Source organism: Rhinopithecus roxellana, chromosome 20 (genome assembly GCF_007565055.1).
Source record: "Rhinopithecus roxellana isolate Shanxi Qingling chromosome 20, ASM756505v1, whole genome shotgun sequence".
Taxonomy (NCBI): Eukaryota; Metazoa; Chordata; class Mammalia; order Primates; family Cercopithecidae; genus Rhinopithecus; species Rhinopithecus roxellana.
Window position 1 is genome coordinate 78,571,677 of NC_044568.1, and position 23,595 is coordinate 78,595,271.

The window sequence follows — 23,595 nt, forward strand, 5'->3', positions numbered from 1 at the left end:
ATTTCTTTTGCTACATACCCCTTTCTCTAAAGACACTTATAAAAATGAAAATCTCAGGACAGGCTTGGGGGCTCACACCTGTAATCCCAGCACTTTGGGAGGCCGAGGCAGGCGGATCACTTGACGTCAGGAGTTCAATACCAGCCTGGCCAACATGGTGAAATCCCGTTTCTACTAAAAATACAAAAAAAATTAGCCAGGTGTGGTGACAGTTGCCTATAATCCCAGCTGCTTGGGAGGCTGAGGTAAGAGAATCGCTTGAACCCGGGAGTTGGAGGTTATAGTGAGCTGAGCTCGTGCCATTGCACTCCAGTCAGGGTGACAGAGCGGGACTCCATCTCAAAAAAAAGGAAAAAAAAAAAAAAAAACCCACTGCTACAGATAATAGAAAAATCAGCCAGGCATGGTGGTGTGTACCTGTAGTCTCAGCTACTTGGGAGGCTGAGGTGGGAGGATCACCGGAGCCTGGAGAGGTCAAGAGGCTGCAGTGAGCCGGGATCATGCCACCGCACTCCAGCCTTGGCGACAGAGTAAAACCCTGTCTCCGAAAAAAAAGAAGAAAATCCCAGTGATTGCCTCACTGGGCCCAAGTTCCAGGCACCATACATTCCAGCCAAGGAATCAAAACAGCAAGTGCTGCCTGAACATGTAGATTGCATTAATGCTTTCATCCCCACAAACCCTGTAAAGTGTGGCATTGTCTGTCTGCTTTAGAGTGATGCTGCCTGAACATGTAGATTGCATTAATGCTTTCATCCCCACAAACCCTGTAAAGTGTGGCATTGTCTGTCTGCTTTAGAGTGATGCTGCCTGAACATGTAGATTGCATTAATGCTTTCATCCCCACAAACCCTGTAAAGTGTGGCATTGTCTGTCTGCTTTAGAGTGATGCTACCTGAACATGTAGATTGCATTAATGCTTTCATCCCCACAAACCCTGTAAAGTGTGGCATTGTCTGTCTGCTTTAGAGTGATGCTGCCTGAACATGTAGATTGCATTAATGCTTTCATCCCCACAAACCCTGTAAAGTGTGGCATTGTCTGTCTGCTTTAGAGTGATGCTGCCTGAACATGTAGATTGCATTAATGCTTTCATCCTCACAAACCCTGTAAAGTGTGGCATTGTCTGTCTGCTTTAGAGTGATGCTGCCTGAACATGTAGATTGCATTAATGCTTTCATCCCCACAAACCCTGTAAAGTGTGGCATTGTCTGTCTGCTTTAGAGTGATGCTGCCTGAACATGTAGATTGCATTAATGCTTTCATCCCCACAAACCCTGTAAAGTGTGGCGTTGTCTGTCTGCTTTAGAGTGATGCTGCCTGAACATGTAGATTGCATTAATGCTTTCATCCTCACAAACCCTGTAAAGTGTGACATTGTTTGTCTGCTTTAGAGTGATGCTGCCTGAACATGTAGATTGCATTAATGCTTTCATCCCCACAAACCCTGTAAAGTGTGGCATTGTCTGTCTGCTTTAGAGTGATGCTGCCTGAACATGTAGATTGCATTAATGCTTTCATCCCCACAAACCCTGTAAAGTGTGGCATTGTCTGTCTGCTTTAGAGTGATGCTGCCTGAACATGTAGATTGCATTAATGCTTTCATCCCCACAAACCCTGTAAAGTGTGGCATTGTCTGTCTGCTTTAGAGTGATGCTGCCTGAACATGTAGATTGCATTAATGCTTTCATCCTCACAAACCCTGTAAAGTGTGGCATTGTCTGTCTGCTTTAGAGTGACAACAGTGCTTTAGAGGACACAGGCTCGTGGGGTCAGCAGGTCCCCTGCTGTCACATGCCCAGACCCGTGGTACTCTCCTCACCACTGTATCTTGTAGCCAGAGTAAAAGTGACAGGCCTAAAGCCAAGGAGCTGTTCTTAAGGTTTCTCCCCTGCAAATAGCAGAAGTATCGTGTCCAGCCATCTGGTCGGCCATGTCCCACAGCTCTGCCAGGGCAGACGTCGACAGAGCCCTGTCCACTTAACTGCAGCTGTGGGCTTTTGAAGCTTGCTCTGTACTGATATCCATTGCGGCCTTTCTGTGGCTCTGCACATACTCCCTGATTCTATCTGACTCACATAGTTCCAGATAGTATCTTCAGTTCTCGTTGTAGATAATGTGTCATAGAACGTCATCATCTGTCGGTCTGGCCTAGCCCCAATCTGTTAAAACACATGGTAGGAGAGACTTTGGTGAGGTGGCCCAGCTGCAGAAGTTAACCACCCCACCCTGCAAAATCAGAGTCCTGGCGAACACAAGCAAATGGCATAGGACCTCAGGAATGCTGCTGTCTGCCTTGGGCGCATACTAAGTATGTGTCAACTACACGTGCCTTTTGCAGAGAATCAAGTCTAATTCCCTGGCCTCTTTGTACAGCGCCACCTCCTAGAACACGTGGAGCAGGCCGAACATGTCAGTGTAGGATACACACCGCACGGCCTCCCTGCTTCTGGCCGAAAAGGTCAAAACAGGGCTAATGGGATAAGAGACTTGCTAGGGAAGAATCTAGCACTCCTGGCCGGGCACGATGGCTCACGCCTGTAATCCCAGCACTTTGGGAGGCCAAGGCGGGTGGATCACCTGAGGTCAGGAGTTCAAGACCAACCTAGTCAACATGGTGAAACCCCGTCTCTACTAAAAATACAAAAAAATTAGTCGAGCATGGTGACACATGCCTGCAGTCCCAGCTACTTGGGAGGCTGAGGCAGGAGAATCACTTGAACCCGGGAGGTAGAGGTTGCAGTGAGCCGGATTGCGCCACTGCACTCCAGCCTGGGTGACAGAGCGAGACTCTATCTCAAAAAACAATAAATATAAAAAAAACCTAATCTGGCGCTCCTTGGCCAGCCAGAACCTTGGGGGGCCATCCTTTGCAAGCAGGGCCATAGTGACCCACACCGCTCCTGGTGCATTCCTGATTCCACTCCAGTGAGCGTCTGTGCCTGGGAGTCTCCTGGGCGTTGTCTAACCCACCTTCCTCCTGCTGCCGTTTCAGCCCTGCTGACTGCCTCTGTAGAGAGGCAGCCCAGATGGCCGCTCCCAAGCTTGCTAGTGCCTTGGCTGAGAGACTGTTGTGGAGCTCTTTGCTTGCTAATTTACAGACGGTAATACCAGTGGAAGAGGGCAGGGGCCGGGCGAGGCAGGGACTGGGTCCTTGGGAATCAAGCCCAGCCCTGGCGACCTTCAGTTCTAGAAATCCAAACCAAGGTTGCACCACTGCGAGAGATTCCAAGATCTGGTCCACCTGTGTCCCTCATGTGCCAGCCGACCCTCAGTGGCCTGGATAGGTACTCATGTAAGATGCACGCATTCCTCACATTCACACAGCTCAGATGCCCCCCTCCTGGGTAGCAAAAGAGGCATTAAGACTTGGCGCTCCCTGTGGGTGGCAGCCTGCACAGACAGACCTTCACCCATAGCTAAAACATTTCTAAGGGCACAATTAGGACACAAATGACACAGAGAGAAAGCAAGATACTGAAAGACCATTTTTTCTTTTCTGCAGGTTTTCAAGGATAGTGCTTAAAATCTGAGAGGATTTATCCATGGATAAAGAGCTATAGGCTAAAAGATTCTGCAATTTCCCAGCTATTTTTGTATGTTGGACATGTTATCTCTTGAAAAGCAACCAGAAATAAAAAGTCTTTAAGCATTGTGAGGTGCAGCCCAGTCAGTGATGTGGGGGTCGCCCGTGGTGGCGGCACGGGCTTGGCCCAGAGAGGCTGTAGGAACGTCCCTTCCCCAGGTGCCTGATGTGTAGACATGCCCCCTGGGCTGGACAGGAAGTGGCTTCTTCAGCACCATTGCACAGGAAGAAAATCAGATATCACCATTTGGGGGCAAGTCCTTCATTGCCCCGAAAGCACAGAGTTTTGTGCACTAAAACAGTAAATCATTTGAGACTTATTAAAGGGATACTGAAAAGGGGGTCTCTGAAATACCTGAAGCTTTCCCAAACTTCAGGGTCCTAGCAGTGAGGGAGGAAACCTCTGGGAGCCCCCAAGTCTCCTGCAGGCCCTTGGAGTCACCGCCATCTGAACCCTGCCCACATGTCAGTAGATGCTTTTGTTTTTGTGTAGATTCTTAAGAGGAAACCCGGGCAAGGACCCAGGCCTCACCTGGCCCATGTGGGTGTGCTGTTGCTAGACCTGAATCTGAACCCTGCTTCCTCAGCCCCCAACACGTGCTCTTTGAGCAGCCGTGGGTAGTTTGGGCCCTGTGCCCTGTCTTCCTAAGGTGGCCTTCCTAGGGTAGCCCTCTAGTGAGTAGCTCTTAGCCCCCGCCTGCGCTCGGGCATTGCTGTCATCTTGCTGGGGGTAGGATCCAGAGCCACTTCTTAAGTCAAAAGCACGAACAAGAAGGTTCTATGTCACCTGCAGATCTTTCTAGTAAGCCGCAGTCTGTCCAGAGCCACCAGCAGCTGAAGTCCCAGACTTAGTCACCTCCCAGCCCCCCATCTCTCGCCCCAGGGACCTGGCAGGCTGCACTGAGAGGTGAAAGGGCAGATCCAAGGAAGGAGCTGGCGAGGGGAGAAATAAGGCCATGCACACTTTTGCTGTCTTCAGTTTGTGTGCGAGGTCACGGGGCCGATTGATTTTTTTTACTGTTTCCCAGCATCATGATGGGTGGTGAGAAAATATGAACACTGCATCGTCAGAAACCTGAGCCACAGCCTCGGAATGAATTTGCTAATGAAAGGCAAGCTCAGGGCACCCATGCCTCATGGTCCTCATTCACGGCAGAGACTGTGGAAAATGCATGGGTTGCTTCTCCTGAATCAGCCCTCAGCGGGTTTTATGTTATGCTTTGCAATCTGCAACAACCATAAATAAGTGTAGGTTTTCCTTAGGGCAGGCAGCTCTCCTGTCCAAATCTTAGAGCTTTTTCCTAAAAGAGGTCTATTGAAAACTGGACTTCTTTGACACACCTCTAACTGAGACTTAAATGTCTTAGTCTCACACCTCAGACTCAAAAGCCACCCATCTCCAGAGTTTGGTCAAGGAGGCCCCAAGGTATGACAGACACCGTGGGTTTAAAAACAGAGGCTGGAGACCGGGTGCAGTGGCTCACGCCTATAATCCCAGAACTTTGGGAGGCTGAGGGAAGAGGATCACTTGTCAAGAGTTCGAGGCCAGCCTGGCCAACATGGTGGCCCGTCTCTACTAAAAATACAAAAATTAGCTGGTCATGATGGTGCACGCCTGTAGTCCCAGCTACCCGGGAGGCTGAGACAGGAGAATCGCTTGAACCTGGGAGGCGGAGGTTACAGGGATCCAAGATTGTGCCACTGCACTCCAGCCTGGGTGACAGGGCGAGACTAAATAGTGAAACTCCAATTTATACATGAGATGACAGAGCTCAGAAAAAAAAAAAAAAAAAAAAAGGCTGGAGACCCCTCTGGTTGCATACAAACGGATTGGCTTGGCTGGCTTGGGGTTACCCACTTCTTAATTTTCAAAAGGAGTATGAATGAAGCTGTCAACATTTTCAAAATCAGGAGGCGTTATGTCAAAATCCAGATACCCAGCTTCTCTTGAAGAACTGGAGACTATGACCATACTGAGGTCCATGTTCTCATGCAACAGCAGTTAGAAGCTGGGATCTGCGCTTTCTGGTTTGCCCCAGTCTGTACCAGTCCCTGCCATCTCCCTGACACAAAAGCTGAATGTCCCATGGACTGCATGTATTAGCATGCCTGCACTGTTATTTTAATAGAAGAGAATGGTTTCTCAGTGTGCATGTGTCTATTAAATAAGGGGAAACAGATGACAGATAGGACCACCAGCGTTTTACTTCCAGCCCCTCATTACATTACCCGGCTGGCCAGCCTTGCCCTGTCTGTGATTTTCAAAAGTGGGATCCACGGAAGTGTCTAGAAAGGGGAGGGGAAGCTCCTCCTTGGTAAGGCACCATGCCGGCCTGGGCAGTTCCATTTTCATCTCATGTATAAATTGGAGTTTCACTATTTAGAAAAAATGTTTGAAAAGGGCTGTCATAGGGCATTATCTTTGCAGAATGAGGTTCCATCTGCAGTCAGGCAGGTGTATCTCCCAGGAAGCTGCTTTTAAAGACATGCCCCAGGAGGGTTTCATGGGACAGAAACCTGCGGGTGAATTGGTGTGTCATGTAGGTCACCTGTTTTTTTGCCTGTGGTCTTAGCTCCTAGGAAGCTCAGAGTTAAATGGTGACATTAGCTTCCCGTAGCTTGAAGTCTTTCTGATATAACTTTTCATCCTTTATTGTTCAGCTCTTATTTACTTTTTGTTTTAGTAGCTTTCAGTATTTAGTATCTATGGCATTTAGGCTTGGGTTTTAAAATATAAGCCATCTCAAACCCTTCCTGGAAACAGATAGTATGTAAGTACATCTGTAGGGGATGAGACTGCAGGGTGAGGTTAGTGCTTTTGAGTAGAGTGGAGAATCCCCAAATTGAATTCAGAGCCGACTGGGTTCCTTCCCTTTCAGTTCCCTGAAAGGTCCCTGTGGAATCCCCTGTAAGCTCAGGTAGTTTTCACATCTTCCAAGGGTAGATTTTTTTTTTAAGCCTGAAATAGTTGCACTTTAGTCACATGGCCAATATCCTCAGAGTAATTACCATACATGAAGCAGCACCAACTCCAGGCAGGCCACAGAGGTCGGGGGGGGGGGGGGGGCCTCCATGCTCCCTTGGGGATTCAGAAAACCTTTGGAGCAAGCCCACTAGTTTTTGTGCCTGCACACATCCAAGCCCTTCCCACCCTTTAGTCTTTCTTGGGCCTGGCTCTTTCTGAATCTTAACCGTTGTGTGTAATCTCTGTGGCCAGGTATGAACCCAGACAAAAACTCAGTCCCATCTCTGGTTTCTACCCAAAAAGTCCACTTGCACCACATGGGAAAGAGTTGACCAAGTGTTTCCTAAAGATTTGAGGGGTCATGGAACGGGTCACCTCCCCACCTCACTTGCCCCTTTCCCTTTTTCCCTTCAACCCACCACACCTAGATTTCACCCAGCAGGTATAGGGCAGCTTTCTCTGTACCAGAAACCCTAGGAGCTAGCCCGTCCCCTTGTCCCTAGGGGACTTAACTCACATCCCTGCATTAACAAAGTTTTTTCCCTAGCTGTATCAGTTAAGATGAAGTTCAACGACATAGTAAAGATAAATTCAAAGGGAAGTTAATTTCCCTCTTAGGTAAAAGAAGCCTTGTAGTCAAGAGCTACACAAAGGCGTCAGGGACCCAAGCCCCTTCCTTTTCAATGTTCTGCTGTCCCTTATGTGTGATTCATCCTCATAGCTCAGGGTAGCTGCTGGAGTTCCAGCCATCACATCCATTTTCCAGGAAGCAGAATGGAGGAGGGTATACCCCCTTTCCTTTTGAAGAGCTTTCCAGGAAATCCCACATGCCACATTCATTTCTATCTCACTGGTCACAACTTAGTCACTTGACCACGCCTAGCTTCTGGCTTCTGTAATTGCAGCCGAAAGGGAGAATGGTTATTGAGAGACAGCTAACAATATCAAGAACCCTGTCGGCCGGGCGCGGTGGCTCAAGCCTGTAATCCCAGCACTTTGGGAGGCCGAGACGGGTGGATCACGAGGTCAGGAGATCGAGACCATCCTGGTCTACACGGTGAAACCCCGTCTCTATTAAAAAATACAAAAAACTAGCCGGGCGAGATGGCGGCCGCCTGTAGTCCCAGCTACTCGGGAGGCTGAGGCAGGAGAATGGCGTAAACCCGGGAGGCGGAGCTTGCAGTGAGCCGAGATCACGCCACTGCACTCCAGCCTGGGCGACAGAGCGAGACTCCGTCTCAAAAAAAAAAAAAAAAAAAAGAACCCTGTCCAAAACCTTCTTCTTTTTCATTTTTTTTAAGCCTTCCCAACAAAGTGAACAAAACCCTCTTAACCCAGAGGATTCCAGGTGCTAGCTATTAATGTAATGATCATCATCACGCTAAATACCTAAACATCTTTGCAGTCACATTTCTTATGCCCTGCTTAGGTAGGCCAACTCCTACACACCCATCAAGGCCCCAAGGCTGGAGAGAGCTGCTGCAGAAGCACGGGGGAGAGAACAGTTAACTCCACCCTATGCAAAGACTCCTCCCAGGCTAATGCTGAGCTGTGTGAGCTGTGAAGAATGGGGCAGAGGTTTGTAAAGACAGAAAAGAAGCAAAAGAGAACTCCAGACTGAGGAAACAACCTAATAAAGGTTGAAAGCAAGTGGTTCGTGTTAGGAGATCTGAGGACCAAGCTAGGCTGCTGGAGGCAGATAACCATATTTCTACATCCCCACTCCCCCTACACGCACCCAGTGATTCTGGGGATGTAGGAGGGCCTTGACTCAAAAGGTCTCTGGGGGTTCCAACTTCTCTGAGTCCTGTGGATTTGACCAACAATCTAGGCATAAAAAGCAGAGATTATCAACTCAAATGCCCACACGGCCAGGCAAGTTGCAAGAGCAGGGAACCAGCTCTGCTGGTCTCCCTACCGGTGCAGTCCTGCAGGAATGGGGCCCCATAAAGCCAGATCTTTTCATTTTTTAAGAAACCAGAAATCCAGGTCTGTGCGTAAAAGCTCCCAACGTGTCCATGGTGGTACCTCCAACAAACACACATATAACGTAAATAAGCAAAGCAAAACTCGTGTGCAAGACCCTGGGCTGCCGCTGGCCGGCTCTGAATCTTGAATCACATGGTAAAGTGATTATTGGTGGGGAAAGCTTAAAGACCCATAGAAGAGGAGGAGAGGGGCGTGTCCAAGGTCTCAATGTCAGTTTGGACAGAGCTTGGACTCAAACCTGGGGTTCTGACTGCAAGCCCAGCTTTCCTTCTATCAGTGGGCCTAAAAATAGAAGACTGACCTTTTTGTGGTATTTTAGTGCTTCACAAATGCCAGAGCGTTATTCATTAGTTCATCTTCCCAGAATAACTGGTAGAACACAGCCAGAGGGCAACAGGAAGACTCTGGGCTGCCCCCCATGAAACTTGGGGGCTCCTGGGAAGTGGGGGATGTGTCTCACCGTAGGCATAGGTCCCCCTGCTGTCGGAGTGGCCTGCCTGGCCCTACTCTTGTTGAGTCCAGGGGAGAGAGCTTCAGAGAGCAGAACACATCTCAGGAGGATGATAGGATCGGGAACTTGAGTCTGTCCAGTTCCCAGGCAGCTTGTGTTTGTTCCATCATCCTCCCTTTTTTTTTTTTTTTTCTTTTTGGTTTAAAATAAGGTTTATAATAGGAGTCTTGAAAAATTCAGGCAAGCACAAAAAATAACAATTCGCTGCAATATGACTACCTGGTTCTCTCACTGCGTCAGCTTCAATCCTTCCAGTCTGCTTTCTCTGCTCTGGACAAGGGAGAAAGAGAGCATGAATTTTTTTACAAGAGCGGGAACATATGGGGCATGCTTTTTCTAACCTTTTTTCATTGACTCCATCTTGAGCATTTCCCCCGACGCCTAATCTTCTCTTACCAGCATCTTGGTTGGCAGCAGGAAATTTCATCATCTGGATGGATTAGAATTCACTTAGCCTTTCCCCAATTGTTGGACATACCAGCTGTCTTCTGTCCTCTGTTGTACACACCAATATGCTGAATATCCTTGTAGAATATCCTTGTAGAAATGCATGTGGTTCCACCCAGTGTCGTCTGCAGCATGGAAAACCATGCTGCAGGTGTGGAATTGGTCAGATGCTGTGAAAGTCCATACAGCCTCTGATACACGTTTTGCAGGCTGTCGTTGAAGCATACCCAGAGAGAACCAAGACTGTTATCACTGGAGAGGATCTCAGGGAGACCTGTTTGCCTGCACCCTTGTTGCACGATCTCTGGCTTGTCTGTGTGTTTGCACTTACTTGGCAGCCCATGTGTGTTTGATTCATGTACCAAAAGCCTCTGGCACCTCCGCCAAAACTAGTTCATCAAGAACTGCTTGGCTGGGGTGAAGCGGGAACCAGAGGACAGGGCGCTCTGGCCATGGGCGTCCATCCTAAATTCTGCCCAGTGCCCTCCTGATTCTCTGATGTGTTGCCACCTTGATTTGGGGAAAAGCCCCTTGAAATTGCAGGTGAGGGGGCCTTGGGCATCCAGCAAAATAAAGAAAAAAAAAGACAAAACTCACTGTGGCTTTCTGGTCTCAGTGCCGCTGGCAAAGGGAGAGAGAGTGGAAAGGAGGGAAGTGGAATTTGTAGTAGCAGCAGGTGAGGGAGAGATGTGTTCAGTTACCTCTGCTCAGCTAGACCTTGCAAATGGGTGGGATCAGAGGTTGGTGATTTTTTTTTTTTTTTTTCTGTTTAACTCAGTGCATGCAGATTTTACTGCCAAGCTATAACTTGATCCCAACCCATTCCCAAAATAAAAGAATTTAAGCATCCTGACTGCAGTGCCAGCTTCTCATCTGCTACCCTACATGTCCCACTGCAGATGTCTTTTGATAATAAACCAGGTGTATGATGCTGTGATAAACCATGGCTTTAAAGAGGGCAGGAGAAAAGACGTGTCTTCTTCGAATGGGCCTTTGACCACTTTGGCAACAGCCGTGTCGTTGATCCATTCCGGCCGGGGCCGTTGTCGGGAGCATCCAAGGTGTAATCCCAACTCTGTTACGACCCTGGCTGGTCCTCTGTTCATGGCTGTGATAAATAGGTGGCTCGGGAAAAGCCATCTTGACATTTTGATTTGTTAAGGGGTAATTCATTTTCGAGGCAAGTAAACAGCTTGTAAACTGGGGGGGTTTACCGCTCTAAGTGATTAAGAAGTGAGCAGCTATAAAACTGGTTCCACGAGGCTGCGGCTGAGTGTCCCCAAGGAATCTTCCTGCCCAGTGTTTGGATTTGCTGGATGTTTGCCGTAGTTCATCTGAGCGGGCCCCCGACACACACACACAATATATCACATTGTGCCTCTTCCTGAGAACTCAAGCTACATTCATCCTGCCTTTCTCTCCACAAGCAGACCTCTGCGGTAGGTGCGGGCAGGAAATACCCTCCATGCAAGAGGAGCTGGTGCTCAGGATGGCCGCCTCGGTTGGAGACATACCCTGCTCCCACTGGGCCCCATCCACTTGCCATTATAGTCAGTGCTTGTTACGTCACCCCCAAAACCCAACTAGGGGTATAAATAGGGCCCCTGCCTTTTAAGGAGCTGATCTTTAGATGAAAACAGCTTCACATGAACCTGAGTGCAAATAGCCCCTCCCTGATGGCCAGGAGAAGAGTCCTGCTAAGCCCTAAGCTGGGGAGACAGAGCCACAGGTCCCATCTGTAGCTGAAAGGAAGGAGGCTGAGGGACGTCAGGGACTTGCCCAAGGTCCCACAGGTGGAAAGTGAGCAGAGGAGGGTTAAATACCAGACTTCCCTGGTGCCATAACCTGGATGTCATCCCGCGCACCAGATGGGCACACTGCTTCTGTCCAGAGCCAGGTAACCTGGCAAAAAAGCCTTTTAGGCTTTGCAGGCCATGTGGTCGCTATGGCAGCTGGTCAACTCTGCCTCTGATGGAGAAGACAGCCATAGTCTGTGTAAACAAAGGACCGTGGCTTGTTCCAGTAAAACTTTTCTTATTAAGCAGGCAGCAGGTTGTAGGATGCCAACTCCTGCTAACACCCTGCAGCCTTCCTGAGTTTCGAGAAAGGTGAGGTCAGGGCCAGGAGGGCCTTCTGGAAGTGGTGTCAGTGGAGAGCTGGACTGTGCAAGGTTAAGGCAGGGCGGGTGGTATGAATGGGGTCCAGGGCTGGCTGTGGTGAATGCATTCGCTTGAGGAGTGGCTAGTCTTGCGGGAATGACCAGGAGGGTTGAGATCCTCTCTCTCAGCTGGAAGAAGGACTCGCCCCCGACCCCACCCCACCCCGCATATCTCCACCGCAGTCTGGGGTTGCTTCTGTACTACGAAGCACCATCACCATGGGTCCTGCTCAGCTCCTAAGGGCTGAAGTCGTGGCCTGCAGAAAAGCAAATGTCCACCAGAAGAGGGGCTCCTGGGCCGGGTAAAAGGGGCTTTGATTGATCGTAAAGAACACATGAGCCAAGTGTGGTGGCTCACACCTATAATCCCAGAGATTCAGGAGGCCGAAGCAGGAAGATCACTTGAGTCCAGAAGTTCAAGACCAGTCTGGGCAATATAGTGGGACCCCCATCTCTACAGAAAAAAAAATTAGTTGGGCGTGGTGGCACATCCCTGTAGTCCCAGCCGCTCGGGAGGCTGAGGCGGGAAGATCACTTGAGCCTGGGAGCTCAAGGCTGCAGCAAGCTGAGATCACACCACTGCACTACAGGCTGGGCAACAGGGTGAAACCCTATCTCAAAAAAACATAAAGAACAAACATGTATACTGAGCTGTCACCATGTGCCACACCCTGTGCTGGAGTGTGATAATAGTTCTCTCATTTTATTCCCACAATAGTGGGAGTAGGTAATGTTACCTCCAGGTTGTGGCTGGGGAAGACTCAAAAGAAACACTGTAGCTGTTCATGTGTCTGGTGCTTCTGTGTGGGAAACAGGGGTGCACCCAGGTCTGAGTGTCTCCAAATGAGGCTTGTCCATCCCCGCTGGGTCAGTTTACCGCAGAAACATGCGGGCACACTCCACCTCCAGGTCCCGGAGATGCTGAGGGCCATTTGAGACCGTCATCACTAGCTGTTTGTCAGAGCTTTCATTGTTCCTGATCCTGACTTCCCCAGAACCTGAAGGGCAGTGCAAATTCTCTGGAAGGAGAGTCCAGGGCACTCTCCTCCTGCCCGGATATGACTTCAGAGCATAGGTCCAGTGCCCTTCCTTGAGCACCATCAGCAGAGACCTGAGACTCTACCGGGAGGGCTTGTAGCATCCCTGGGTGAACTTGCCACGAGGCTGCATGTCCCTCTTCAGAGGCACAGCTGGCACGCTGCTGAGCCTGTATCAGGCACTCGGATTTACGACTCACAGCCCCACACTCAGCTCTGTGGCTGGTTATACTCTTTTCCTTGAAATAAACTTTTCTTTGAAATAGATTCAAAATGTGGCTGGGTCAGGGCCATGACCAGTGAGGTCATCCTGTTCCAGGGAACAGAGCAGGACTTTCAAGGAACTGAGGTTGAGCTGTTCAGTGGAACCGTGACATGGAGGCCCCCAGGCCTGCTCTTTGCTTCCACTTGGTCACCTGGTACTTTGTCTTGCAGGCTTCGCCGTGGCCCAGTGCATAAACCAGCACAGCTCCCCGTCCCTGTCCTCGCAGTCGCCACCGTCTGCCAGCGGGAGCCCCAGCGGCAGCGGGAGCACCAGCCACTGCGACTCGGGAGGCACCAGCTCGTCCTCCACCCCCTCCACAGCCCAGAGCCCAGCAGGTACTGGCCATGTGACTCAGTGATATGGGGACACTGGGAGAACCCCGCGATCCCTCGCCATGACCAAAACCCCTGACCTCCAGGTCCTCCTTGTCACAGCACTTGAAGGATGCTGCCACTGAGGTGATCTGTACCTGAAGCCTCTAGAGACTCCTCTAACTTGATGTTCCCTCCCGGGCTGGGTCAGCTCCCAGATGGGGAAGAATTGCTCCTTTTTCAGGCCGGTCCCCACCGAAGCTGTCACTGACTGCAGAGCTGATGGGCAGCAGGCCTGCTGCACCTAAACCCACCCCATCACCACCTTCACAGTCTTAGGTGTCACAAGGAGGGGTCTCCCGAGGGGATTGTTTGCAGTCTGGGAAAAGAATCGTGTTTCTGCTAATTTTTTTTTTTTTTTCCTGTGTAACATACCAGTTTTGTCCTTAAATGTAGCGCGGTCCGGTTGTCCGAGTAGGCATGCACTTTGCCACTCTTTGGTAGGATGTGATGGAGTCGTATCCTGCCATCCTTCAACTTACTCCACTTCAGACATGGCACAGAGGGAAACCGGGAGTGAATGGGAGCCCCTGGAGTCAGCCTGGAATGGGACATGCCCCGGCTCCTCGTTCTCGGCTGCCGTGAGCTATTCACTGCATGAAATGTGGGGGAGTACAGACACCAGGCCTCTGGAACAACATGGCCCCAAATTGTAGCCAGAGGAGCAGAGATGAGCATCCATGGCCTTGAGCCAGCGGGATGTTCTGTGCCCCAGGAGCATCCCGCCACCATGGGTCTAGGGGGTCACACCAACTGCCTGCACCTCTGACTGGGGACCCTCAGTATCCTTCATTGTTGCTGCAAGTTCCCCTCCAGAGCCCTCACTCATCATATTTCAGGGGCACCTGGCACAACTCTCATTAAGTTCTGGATTGATGGATCATGGCAGGAGGACACGGGCCACTGCAGAGCCAGGGAGGTCGAGGGCCCTTGGTCACCATCCTCTCAGCACCAGGAGCCAAGATCTCCCTGGGCACCTACACCTGTCTCTCTCTGGCACTTCCAGCTTTTGCCTTTCCAGTTCATGCTGTGGCTCAGAGTACCCCAACCCACCTGTGTCTCTCCCATCCACACACAACGTTACCTCCATTTCCTATTGACTTTACAAGGCCCAGGCAGGAAGGTCACCCCACAGCCACCTTACTGAGAGATCCTCTTCCACTCGGCACCTGCTCTAGGATATGACCACCCCTTGTGGCTATTTCTGAGCCCAATTTAAGGTTGGCTGCACATCCAAGCAGATGCCACCACTGTTGCCAGGCTTGTAGCTGGGAGATTCCGGCAGAGCTTCTTTCAGAAACTAAGGCGCGTCCTCAGTAGCCCTCTTGATCCCGGTTTCATGCTTGCTCAGGGGTGGGCGTGCAGGGTTGTGTGTTCATGTGCCTGTGTGCGCATCCACCCCCTGCCTGCGTGTGCGCACTTCTGTGTCTGCATGGGCACCCCAACGCACGTATTTACCATTGCACTGGGAATGAAAGCTTCCTTCACCTTGTAGCTGTAGTCACCTTTCTGTCATTTTTAAGAACGTACAGCCAACAGCTAAGTGAGCAAAGAGCCATACACTTCTTTGCCTAAAGTTAAAACAAGCAAAGACCCACAGTATCAAAAATGATCAAAAATGGACCTTCTGTATATGGATGCCCACCTGAATGTGACCCCTGAGGCTTCAACTCTGCACTTTCCCAGGGCCTGGTGTCTGCAGCATGTGCTAGTTTCTTTTTTCTTGGCCTCCGTCATCCCCTCTGTCCCTACCCCCACCATCCCCTGCGTGGTACCAGCGCCGTGTCTTCTCATCTCAGAAATCCAGTGGCTCTTACCCTGGCTGTCAGGTGGCCAGTCAGTCCCAGTCGGTAAGTGAGAGTCAGGACCTCCGAGGTGTCTGCTCCCATTTGGTGCGTCCCCAGCAGGCCTGCGGAGACGCGTGTGTAGGTCCCCATTCTTTATGCAGCATGACAGTAAAAGCCTAAGGCCCAGCCTGCCTGTCCGGCTCTGCAGACACTGAGATAACTCACCTGATGAAGGGCCAGGCCCGGCGGGCAGCCTGGGCTTTACTCTTATGGATGCCTCAGGACGCAGCTATTGATCCCTGGCAGGAGAGCACATCAGAGCCCACAAGCTCCTCCCTGTCTTGAGGCCAGACTTCCAGGCCAGCCTGCAATCTCCCTCCCAGTCCACCCAGAACAAAGCATATGGACTTTCCATGTTCCTTGTAGGAATGGGTCTAACCAGATGGTTCCAACATCTGCCTGCTGTTCCACCAAGACACAGAGGAGAGAAAGCCAAGGGCAGGAGAAGGGAGACAGCTTTGTTGGGATGGGAGCCCTTCTGCCAGTTGCCTGATTTGACATCGGCTCAGAGTGCGGCCCAGCATTCAGGCTTCTGATGAGAGAAGGTCGCCCTGCATGGCTCACTCACCCTATTTTCCACCCACCAGAGACCTGGCCCTGATCCACCAGGGATGACATCCTTGAAGGGCCAGCCAGGCAGCGGGGTGGGCCAGGACCTCTCCTCCAAGCTCATTCATCCTAACCGCCCACTGCCATCAGCCTAGACAGCAGAAGACAGCTGCAGCCCCCACAAGGGGCAGCTTGTCCTCAAAGTGGTTTTTGAGGGCACAGTGCTAAGTCAGAAGCGTTCCCATCTCTGTGATTATGGAGCCTCCCAGAGTCCGGGAAGCTCCCTCTTGTAGAGAGCGGCTGCCAGACCCTCTGAAGTCAGAACTAGCAAACCCCAGTGGCTTCTTTGCCATTGATTTGTTTTTTCATTTTTTTTTTTTTGTTTTTTTGAGACAGAGTCTTGCTCAGTTGCCCAGGCTGAAATGCAGTGTCGCAATCTTGGCTCACTGCAACCTCCACCTCCCAGATTCAAGCAATTCTCTCACCTCAGCCTCCTGAGTCGCTGGGATTACAGATGCGCACCACCATGCCCAACTAATTTTTGCGTTTTTAGTACAGATGGGGTTTCACCATGTTGGCCAGGCTGGTCTTGAACTACTGACCTCGAGTGATCCACCCACCTCGGCCTCCCAAAGTGCTGGGATTACAGGCATGAGCCATCACACTTGGCCCTCCTTTGCCATTGAAAGCACACTTTGCATGGCCAGGTGTTTGGTTCGGAAAGTACACAAGATATGCCATCCCCCGAGTGATGAGACAGGCCCAGTTTTCCATAGTTCCAACCCACGGTTTTGAACACTTGAATTGTTCAAGCAAGTTGTTGAAAGCTGGGAGTGACCTTCATGCTGTTTTGACAGTTGGTGTGGCCCAGGCACCCACCAGTCAGCATGGGCTCCTGCTGTAGCCACAGCAGGGCCTTCTCAGTGTGCACCTGCTATGTGGCATCCCAGGTGGACACTCCTGAAATTGAGCCCCCTTATGCCAGACACCGTGCTTGTAGGCACTTCACAGATGTCCCCTTGTTAAATCCTGCCACGCTCCACCTCACACTGTACAGTAGAAAACACAGGGGCCCGGAAAGGCTGTGCAACTTGGCCCAGAGGATGCAGCTAGCCAGCAGAGGAGCCAGGATCTGAAGCCTAGCCTTGGCAACCCTAAAGCCCATGCCCACCTTCTGAAACAGCTAGCAGAATATCTGATGCGGTTTCCAAGACTGTCTCAGGCACCTCCAGGGTGTCCCAGAGACCCAGGCTCCAGTCTGGATCCTGGTTGGAGGCAGCCCATGAAATGTGTTTCTCCTTCCAACATGGATGGCCGCTCTAGGGCCCAAGTGAAAAGTCACAGCCCCACTCGTGAAGGCCTGCTAACATGTGCAGTCCCAGCCGTAGAAGGCTGGGTGGTGTGAACCCCTGTGGGAGGAAGGCTTGGGGCTTTCTTAAAATCAGTAGCAAAGTGGAACCCAGGGAGCCCACATGGGTTCATCCCACATGAGGCAGTGAAACAAGCTGATGCTCAATTGGGTTTTCTGCCTCCACCCTGTGTCTAGCTCAGGGGACTTTAGGTTTCCTGCCTGGGGTTGAAAACTCCCCACATTTATCCCAAACATGTTCTCACCTTCCTGTGGGGACCTCAGCCTCGCTCCCAGGATTTAGGCTCAGGCTGTCCTCTTGGTTTTGTGGACTTGAGACCTGATCCAAGAGGTCTCTCCACCCACCGGCCCACACGTGGCCTTCCATCCTCTTAGTGGCTCATCTCCCTGGATCTTATCTTCCCTGGGTTTGGGCATTCCACTCCCTGTCTCACTGAACTATTTTTTTCTAAGCAAACAGGATTAGGATAAGTCCCTACTGTGCACAGCATTCGGGATACAATGTGGCAAAAAGCATGATCTTGCAGGCAGGCGGGGTGGCTGAGGCCTATCAGGTGGCCACCCAGAAGCACGTGCAGTTACAAACTGTGACAAAGGAAAGGTGCAGTAGGTTCCGACAGCTGACACAGAACAGCTGCAGGAGGCTCCCAGAGGTGGCATCGCTGGAGATGACAGCCGGGGGACGAGGGATTGGCAAGGCCCTGGTCCATGAGGAAAGTGGCCTTTGGGTCTCATATGAGTCCACCAGGGCCCGAAACCACAATCTCCTGGAGACCAGTGGATTCCTTTTGCCCATCTCCCTGGGGTCTGCCTGTACTTTCTGTCTTCCCAAATGCAGACGGGCTATGGGCAGGGGAAGGACACCTTTGAGGAATAGTCCCCATGCCCATCAGGGCCATAGCCTATGGCCCAGTGGTAGCTTCAAGCCCAGCACAGGCGAGGGACTCTCAGCCGGAAGGGGACAGCCCCAAGGGGTCACTGGCTCCCTGGTCACCCGGAGGCTCCCTCTGTGTGCAGCACCTGCCTCTGAGCCTCCTTCGCACACCAGAGGCAGAGCTATGGGTGCCCTGGAGTGGCTCTTTCAGTGCTGGCCCCAGACCAAAGGGAGAGTCGACACTGAACTCCCTGATGACCCAAGTAACTGTGCCCCAGGGCACTTTAATGGCCAGTCCTTTCGAGAAGTGCGGTGAGATCCTCCAGTGCTCTGTGGGGAGAGCCCCACACCCTCCCCACGACATGTCCAGGAGCCAGGCGTCTTGTCACCCACACATCCAGCAGAGCTAGCCTGGCAGGCCTCAGCCAGCCCCTAGTGAGAAAATTGCAGGGTTGGAATCAGCATTTTTTCCCCTTAAACATTTTATGGTTTTGAGAAGCTGAACTTGCAAAGAATATACAGCGGGAAAGTGAAAAACTACCCAATTTTAGAACCACATGTAGGGCCACAGGAAAACATTAGAAATATCTTCTGGGATACCACTGTGCACCCACACAGTAACACTTCTGCACACACACAGTCACACATGCCAATGCGCATGTTCATACAGCCACACTTACAAATGTGCATGCGTAGTCACACTCCCACACACACACATGCCAGTACATATACACACTCACACATACAAATGTGCATGTATAGTCACGCACAGTCACACACATGCCAGTACACATACACATTCACACATACAAATGTGCATGCATAGTCACGCACAGTCACACACATGCCAGTACACATACACATTCACACATACAAATGTGCATGCATAGTCACACTCCCACACATTGTCACACACATACCAGGGCACATACACACTCACACTTACAAATGTGCATGCATAGTCACACTTTCACACATATATACATGTGCATAGTCACACACATACACAGTCACACACATGCCACTGCACATACACACATATACAAATGTGCATGCATAGTCACACACACATACACACACACATGCCAGTACACATACTCACACCTACAAATGTGCATGCATAGTCACACTCCCACACATACATGCGCATAGTCACACACACATAGTCATACACATGCCACTGCACATACTCACATATACAAATGTGCATGCATAGTCACACACACGTACACATTCACACATGTGCAACTGCACATGCTTACGCAGTCACAGATATACAAATAGACTTACATAGTCACACATAAATACACAGCCACATTCACGTACATGCATAGAGTCACACACATACAAATGTATGTACCACACACATGCACCTAGTCACATACACACACTCACTCTCTGGGTGAGATGCTGATAGGAAAACCATCTCCTCAGATAAGAACTCTGGCCTACAGTGAGTTTCTTTAACAACCCACTCTCACCTCTGAGCTCCAGATTAGTTGGAGTTCACATACATTCCATGTGAGCTACATTGGGAAGACAGAAAATCGTTTGTTCAAAACTGACAACAGCGTGAATGTCAGTCTGCTTATTTATTTTTAATTTGGGGGAGCACGTAGTAGGTGTAATTAAACATTCATTTTTTAAAAACACAAAGGGCCGAGTGTGGTGGTTCATGTAATTGCAGCACTTTGGGAGGCCAAGGCGGGTGGATCATGTGAGGTCAGGAGTTCGAGATCAGCCTGGCCAACTTGGTGAACCCCCATCTCTACTAAAAATACAAAAATTAGCCAGGCATGGTGGCAGGCGTTCTGTAATCCCAGCTACTCAGAAGATTGAGGCAGAATTGCTTGAACCTGGGAGGCAGAGGTTGCAGTGAGCCGAGATCATGCCACTGCACTCCAGCGAGCAAGACTCTGTCTCCAAACAAACAAACAAACAAACAAAACCACATTGGGTTATGAGTCATGGCCACCTCGATTGTCCCCTGAGGTTTTATAGAAAGAAAGACGGGTCTGGCTGCTGTTGACAGCCCAGTGCAGGGAGCTTTCCTGGCTTCCCTCCCATCTGGACCCACCCCTGTGCCTGTGTCCACATGAGCCCCCTTTACCCCACGACACCTCCCATTTGGGCCAACTGAGAGTCATATGGCCTGAAACCCACCCGCATACCACTGAACTCAGTCACCACTGTCCTGCTGGAGTTTTAAGGACAGAAACCCCAAGTAAGATATGTTCCCTTTTCTCCTCAGTTTTCTCTGTGGCATCATCTTTTTTTATTGTGGTAACATACGGATAACATAAACTTTACCATTTTCGCCATTTTTCAGTGTATAGTCCAGTGGTATCTAAGGACCTTCACACTGTAGTGCTCAATGATGTCACTTTCAAGCTGTGTGTTCACCTGCCTTTGTCTCTGAGAGTGTGGTTTCTCCCTTCGCAGTGAGATGCTCCTGACGTTTTTATTTCAGCCAATTAGAAGCCCCACTCGGCCACCTGGCACCTGGTCTCAGCTCTCCTGCTGTGGTTCAGTCTTGATTTTCAAAGGCACGGGTCACTAAGTCGCTGCCCAGATAGGTGTCTGAGGGAGAGGCTCGTGGAGCGCCTCGAGCATCTGAGCTTTCCCAGGACTCGGAGCTGTGCTGTTGGCGTCAGCGTGTAACACCAAGAACCTCCTCACTTGGGGTCAGAAATCTGCTTGATTCACTTAGCTGGTCTGACACCAGTCCTCCAGCCACACACCCTGCCCTCCTCACACTGTCCTGAGGATGCAGGGTTTTCGTGTCCTAACTCCTGGGCCACGTCTCAAACTGACAGGTGATTCTGTTCTTCCGTCCCCTGAGGCTTCCGACCGAGACTAGATGTTGCGGATGAACCCGTCTTTCCTTTCCAACAGGACCCCACCTTCTCTGCCCCAACCCGATTAAGATGCACGAGTGAACAACTTGGTTCTGAGTGATCCTGACCCTGCCTCGTCCTGGGGGTTGCGTGGGGGGTGTCTTCTCTGCATGGGGAGCCAGTGCCCCATGCTCCAGTGGCAACAAGCCCATGCTGGGCACTGCCCCACGACCCCCACCCCGTCAGTGCTCAGCGTCCACTGCTGCTCTGTGTCCCCTCCATGTCGCCTCTGCCATCCCATTGTTAAAGGCTTTCTATGATCTGTCGCTGTGTTTTCCCTCTAGTCAGGAGTGGCAGGAAAGGACGCCGGCGAGTGTTCAGCCTGTCGGAGGCCGACAGTCATGGCGGCCACTGGGTTTAGTGCTCCGAACGGCGGCTGCCACGACACCTCACGCACAGTCAATTCAGGCAGGTCTCCCCTGGGAGCCGCTCGGGCCGCGACGTCCACTCGCCATGCTGCATTTCCACAGTCGGCAGGGTCCACGCTGGCAAGGTGGGCCAAGCTGGGCCTGAGCACAGAGCCATTTGCCAAGGCGGCACTTCCCCAGTTTCCCCCAAAGTTGGCTCTCCCTGCTCCCTTTCTGGCCTCACCTCATGTGAAAACCAGATCCCCAGCCCTTGACCTTCACGGCGGTCCTTCTGAGCCATACCTGTACAGCCTGGAAACGCTGTCCTCTGTGAAGTGTGCAGCAGCGTCAGGCTCAGCCCGGGCCAGAAGCAGATGCTCCCACCAAGTTCTCCAGGGGTCCCCGCAGTTTAGGCCATGGGGGTTGGGCGGCAGTTGGCTGGCGAAGTGAGAATTTGTAGAAAGCAACCAAGAAGTCTCGTTTCTTTTTTCCTTTCTTCCCCTGGCCTTGCTCTAAGATAAGTGGCAAATTCAGTCCTGTTTTGACCAAAGGCCAAGAGCCATTTCCCTCATAGACACATGGATGGATGTGGTCCCCCCATATCCCTTTCTGAGTAGCATCCACACAGCGATGAGGCTATTCCGTGGGCCACCACCCAGCAGCCTGGGTCGCTGTTGGGGCCATCCCTGCTGCCTCCCCGGTGACGCTGCTTCTCTGGTTTCTGATGCGCTTTTCTCCATTGGCCGTTGCGCTTGTCTGCTGGGAGCATTTGCCTTCTTTTGTGTTGAAATCCTATTTTCTCTGAGCTTTGCCCTGCACTTGTTCTATAGGTACCATCCTTTTCTTCCCCACAACACTCAGCCCCACCTTTTCCCAGCCCAGCACAACAAATCCAAGTTTTTGCTGGAAGTCACCACTTGCTTGACAAGGATATGTTAAGGCCCCACCCTAGACCTGCAGATCAGTTTCAGAGGTGCTGGCCAGGCATGTGGGGGACCTGCTGCCTTGGTGTCCTCACAGGCCACAGCCACAGGAGGTCTGTCCACTGCTCATGGAAACATGGCCTTCCTGGACGTCCCATTACCCCCTCGGCTCTGTCTCCCCAGCCCATGGCCAGAAAGTCAGACTTTTCTCCAAATCCCTCATTTCCTGGGCCTGGCCTCAACTTGTGGCCCTCGAGTTCAAAAACACCAGCAAGCACGAAACCAGGGCTTCACCAGTAACTTTTGCAGCTCAGCGCTTGACTGGAAACAAAAAGTGTCCTCACTGAGTAGTTTTCCCCCCAGTGAAAACCTGGCAGAGTTCTCCTTTTTCACCTCCCTTAGTTGGATACATGTGTAGATCAAGTTCAGGAAGCAGTTCTTCAACAACAACAAGGCCGTGTCGTAGGCAGTGGGTAAGAAGGGGTTATTTTCTTCCTATTAAAAAAGAGGTAGGCTACCTTTAGGGGGAAAACCAACCCTTTTAATAAAAATTGTTGGTCCTTTTCCTGAAGAAGAAACAGTTCTGTGCGTGTGCTGTTGTTTGTTAATTGGTTTCCTCTTTTTGATGTATTTGCCTACAAGGTTTCCACATCCCTGATTATTCTCATCACCAAATACCCCATTAAGGAGCAGAGAACGAAGTTGGCCAGCATTTTGAATATCTGCATGCAAATGCAGACTTCAGCAAAGAGGGAAAACACTTACATAGAAATTTTAAGAAAACATGAAGGAAACGTTTGGCTACTCAGTCTCCAGATGGTAGGACGGTACCATTTGGGGAATTAGTCATTTCTAAACTGCCTCCTCAACAGCGGAACTTATGTGTGGATCCACATGTGTGTGAGTTCATCATAGATCTGCTCATGCCCATTTGAAGCAAGGGCAGAGGCCACCAGAGCAGGTGAGCCCTGCTCAGAGAACCACAGGTTCTAAGGAATAGCAGGCAGATTGTGCTAGGTCAGGGCGCACGCCTGAGCTGAAACCAGCCCAGCACCGCAAGCCTCCTTACTGAATGGAGCAAATTAGTTGAAATTCAAAGAAACCAGAATTCGCATGTAGTGTTTACTCAGCATTTCTGGGCTCAGATCACACCTCAAATCACTTTTTCCACTAGTGTTCACTGATACCCATTGCCACCCTCCCAGAGCGAGGACCAAAGCCTCATGCAATGGTTTCCTCTAGATCTTCTCTCTCTCTCTTTTTAAACAGCCTTAGGAAGAATCTAACTGGGCTGGGCACGGTGGCTCACACCTGTGCACATCCCTGCACTTTGAGAAGCCAAGGCAGAAGGACTGCCTGAGCCCAGAAATTCCAGACCAACCTGGGCAACGTAACAAGATCCCGTCTCTACAGAAAATTTTAAAAATTAGCCAGGTGTGGTGTCACGGGCTTGTAGTCCC

The 23,595-nt window shown here is 50.8% G+C and overlaps 1 protein-coding gene across 5 annotated transcripts in view; it reads left to right on the forward strand.

The window, feature by feature from the left end:
* Nucleotides 1-23,595, forward strand: part of CLEC16A (C-type lectin domain containing 16A) — a 239,121-nt gene that overhangs the window by 209,861 nt on the left and 5,665 nt on the right. For 4 of the 5 annotated variants that reach the window (XM_010370239.2, XM_010370240.2, XM_030925091.1 and 1 more), the window contains one exon: nt 13,129-13,293. In XM_010370239.2, coding sequence (XP_010368541.2) covers nt 13,129-13,293 — 165 coding nt within the window. Of the gene's footprint in view, nt 1-13,128; nt 13,294-21,149; nt 21,274-23,595 lie in introns of all 5 variants that reach the window. The other variant, XM_030925089.1, reaches the window with a different exon arrangement.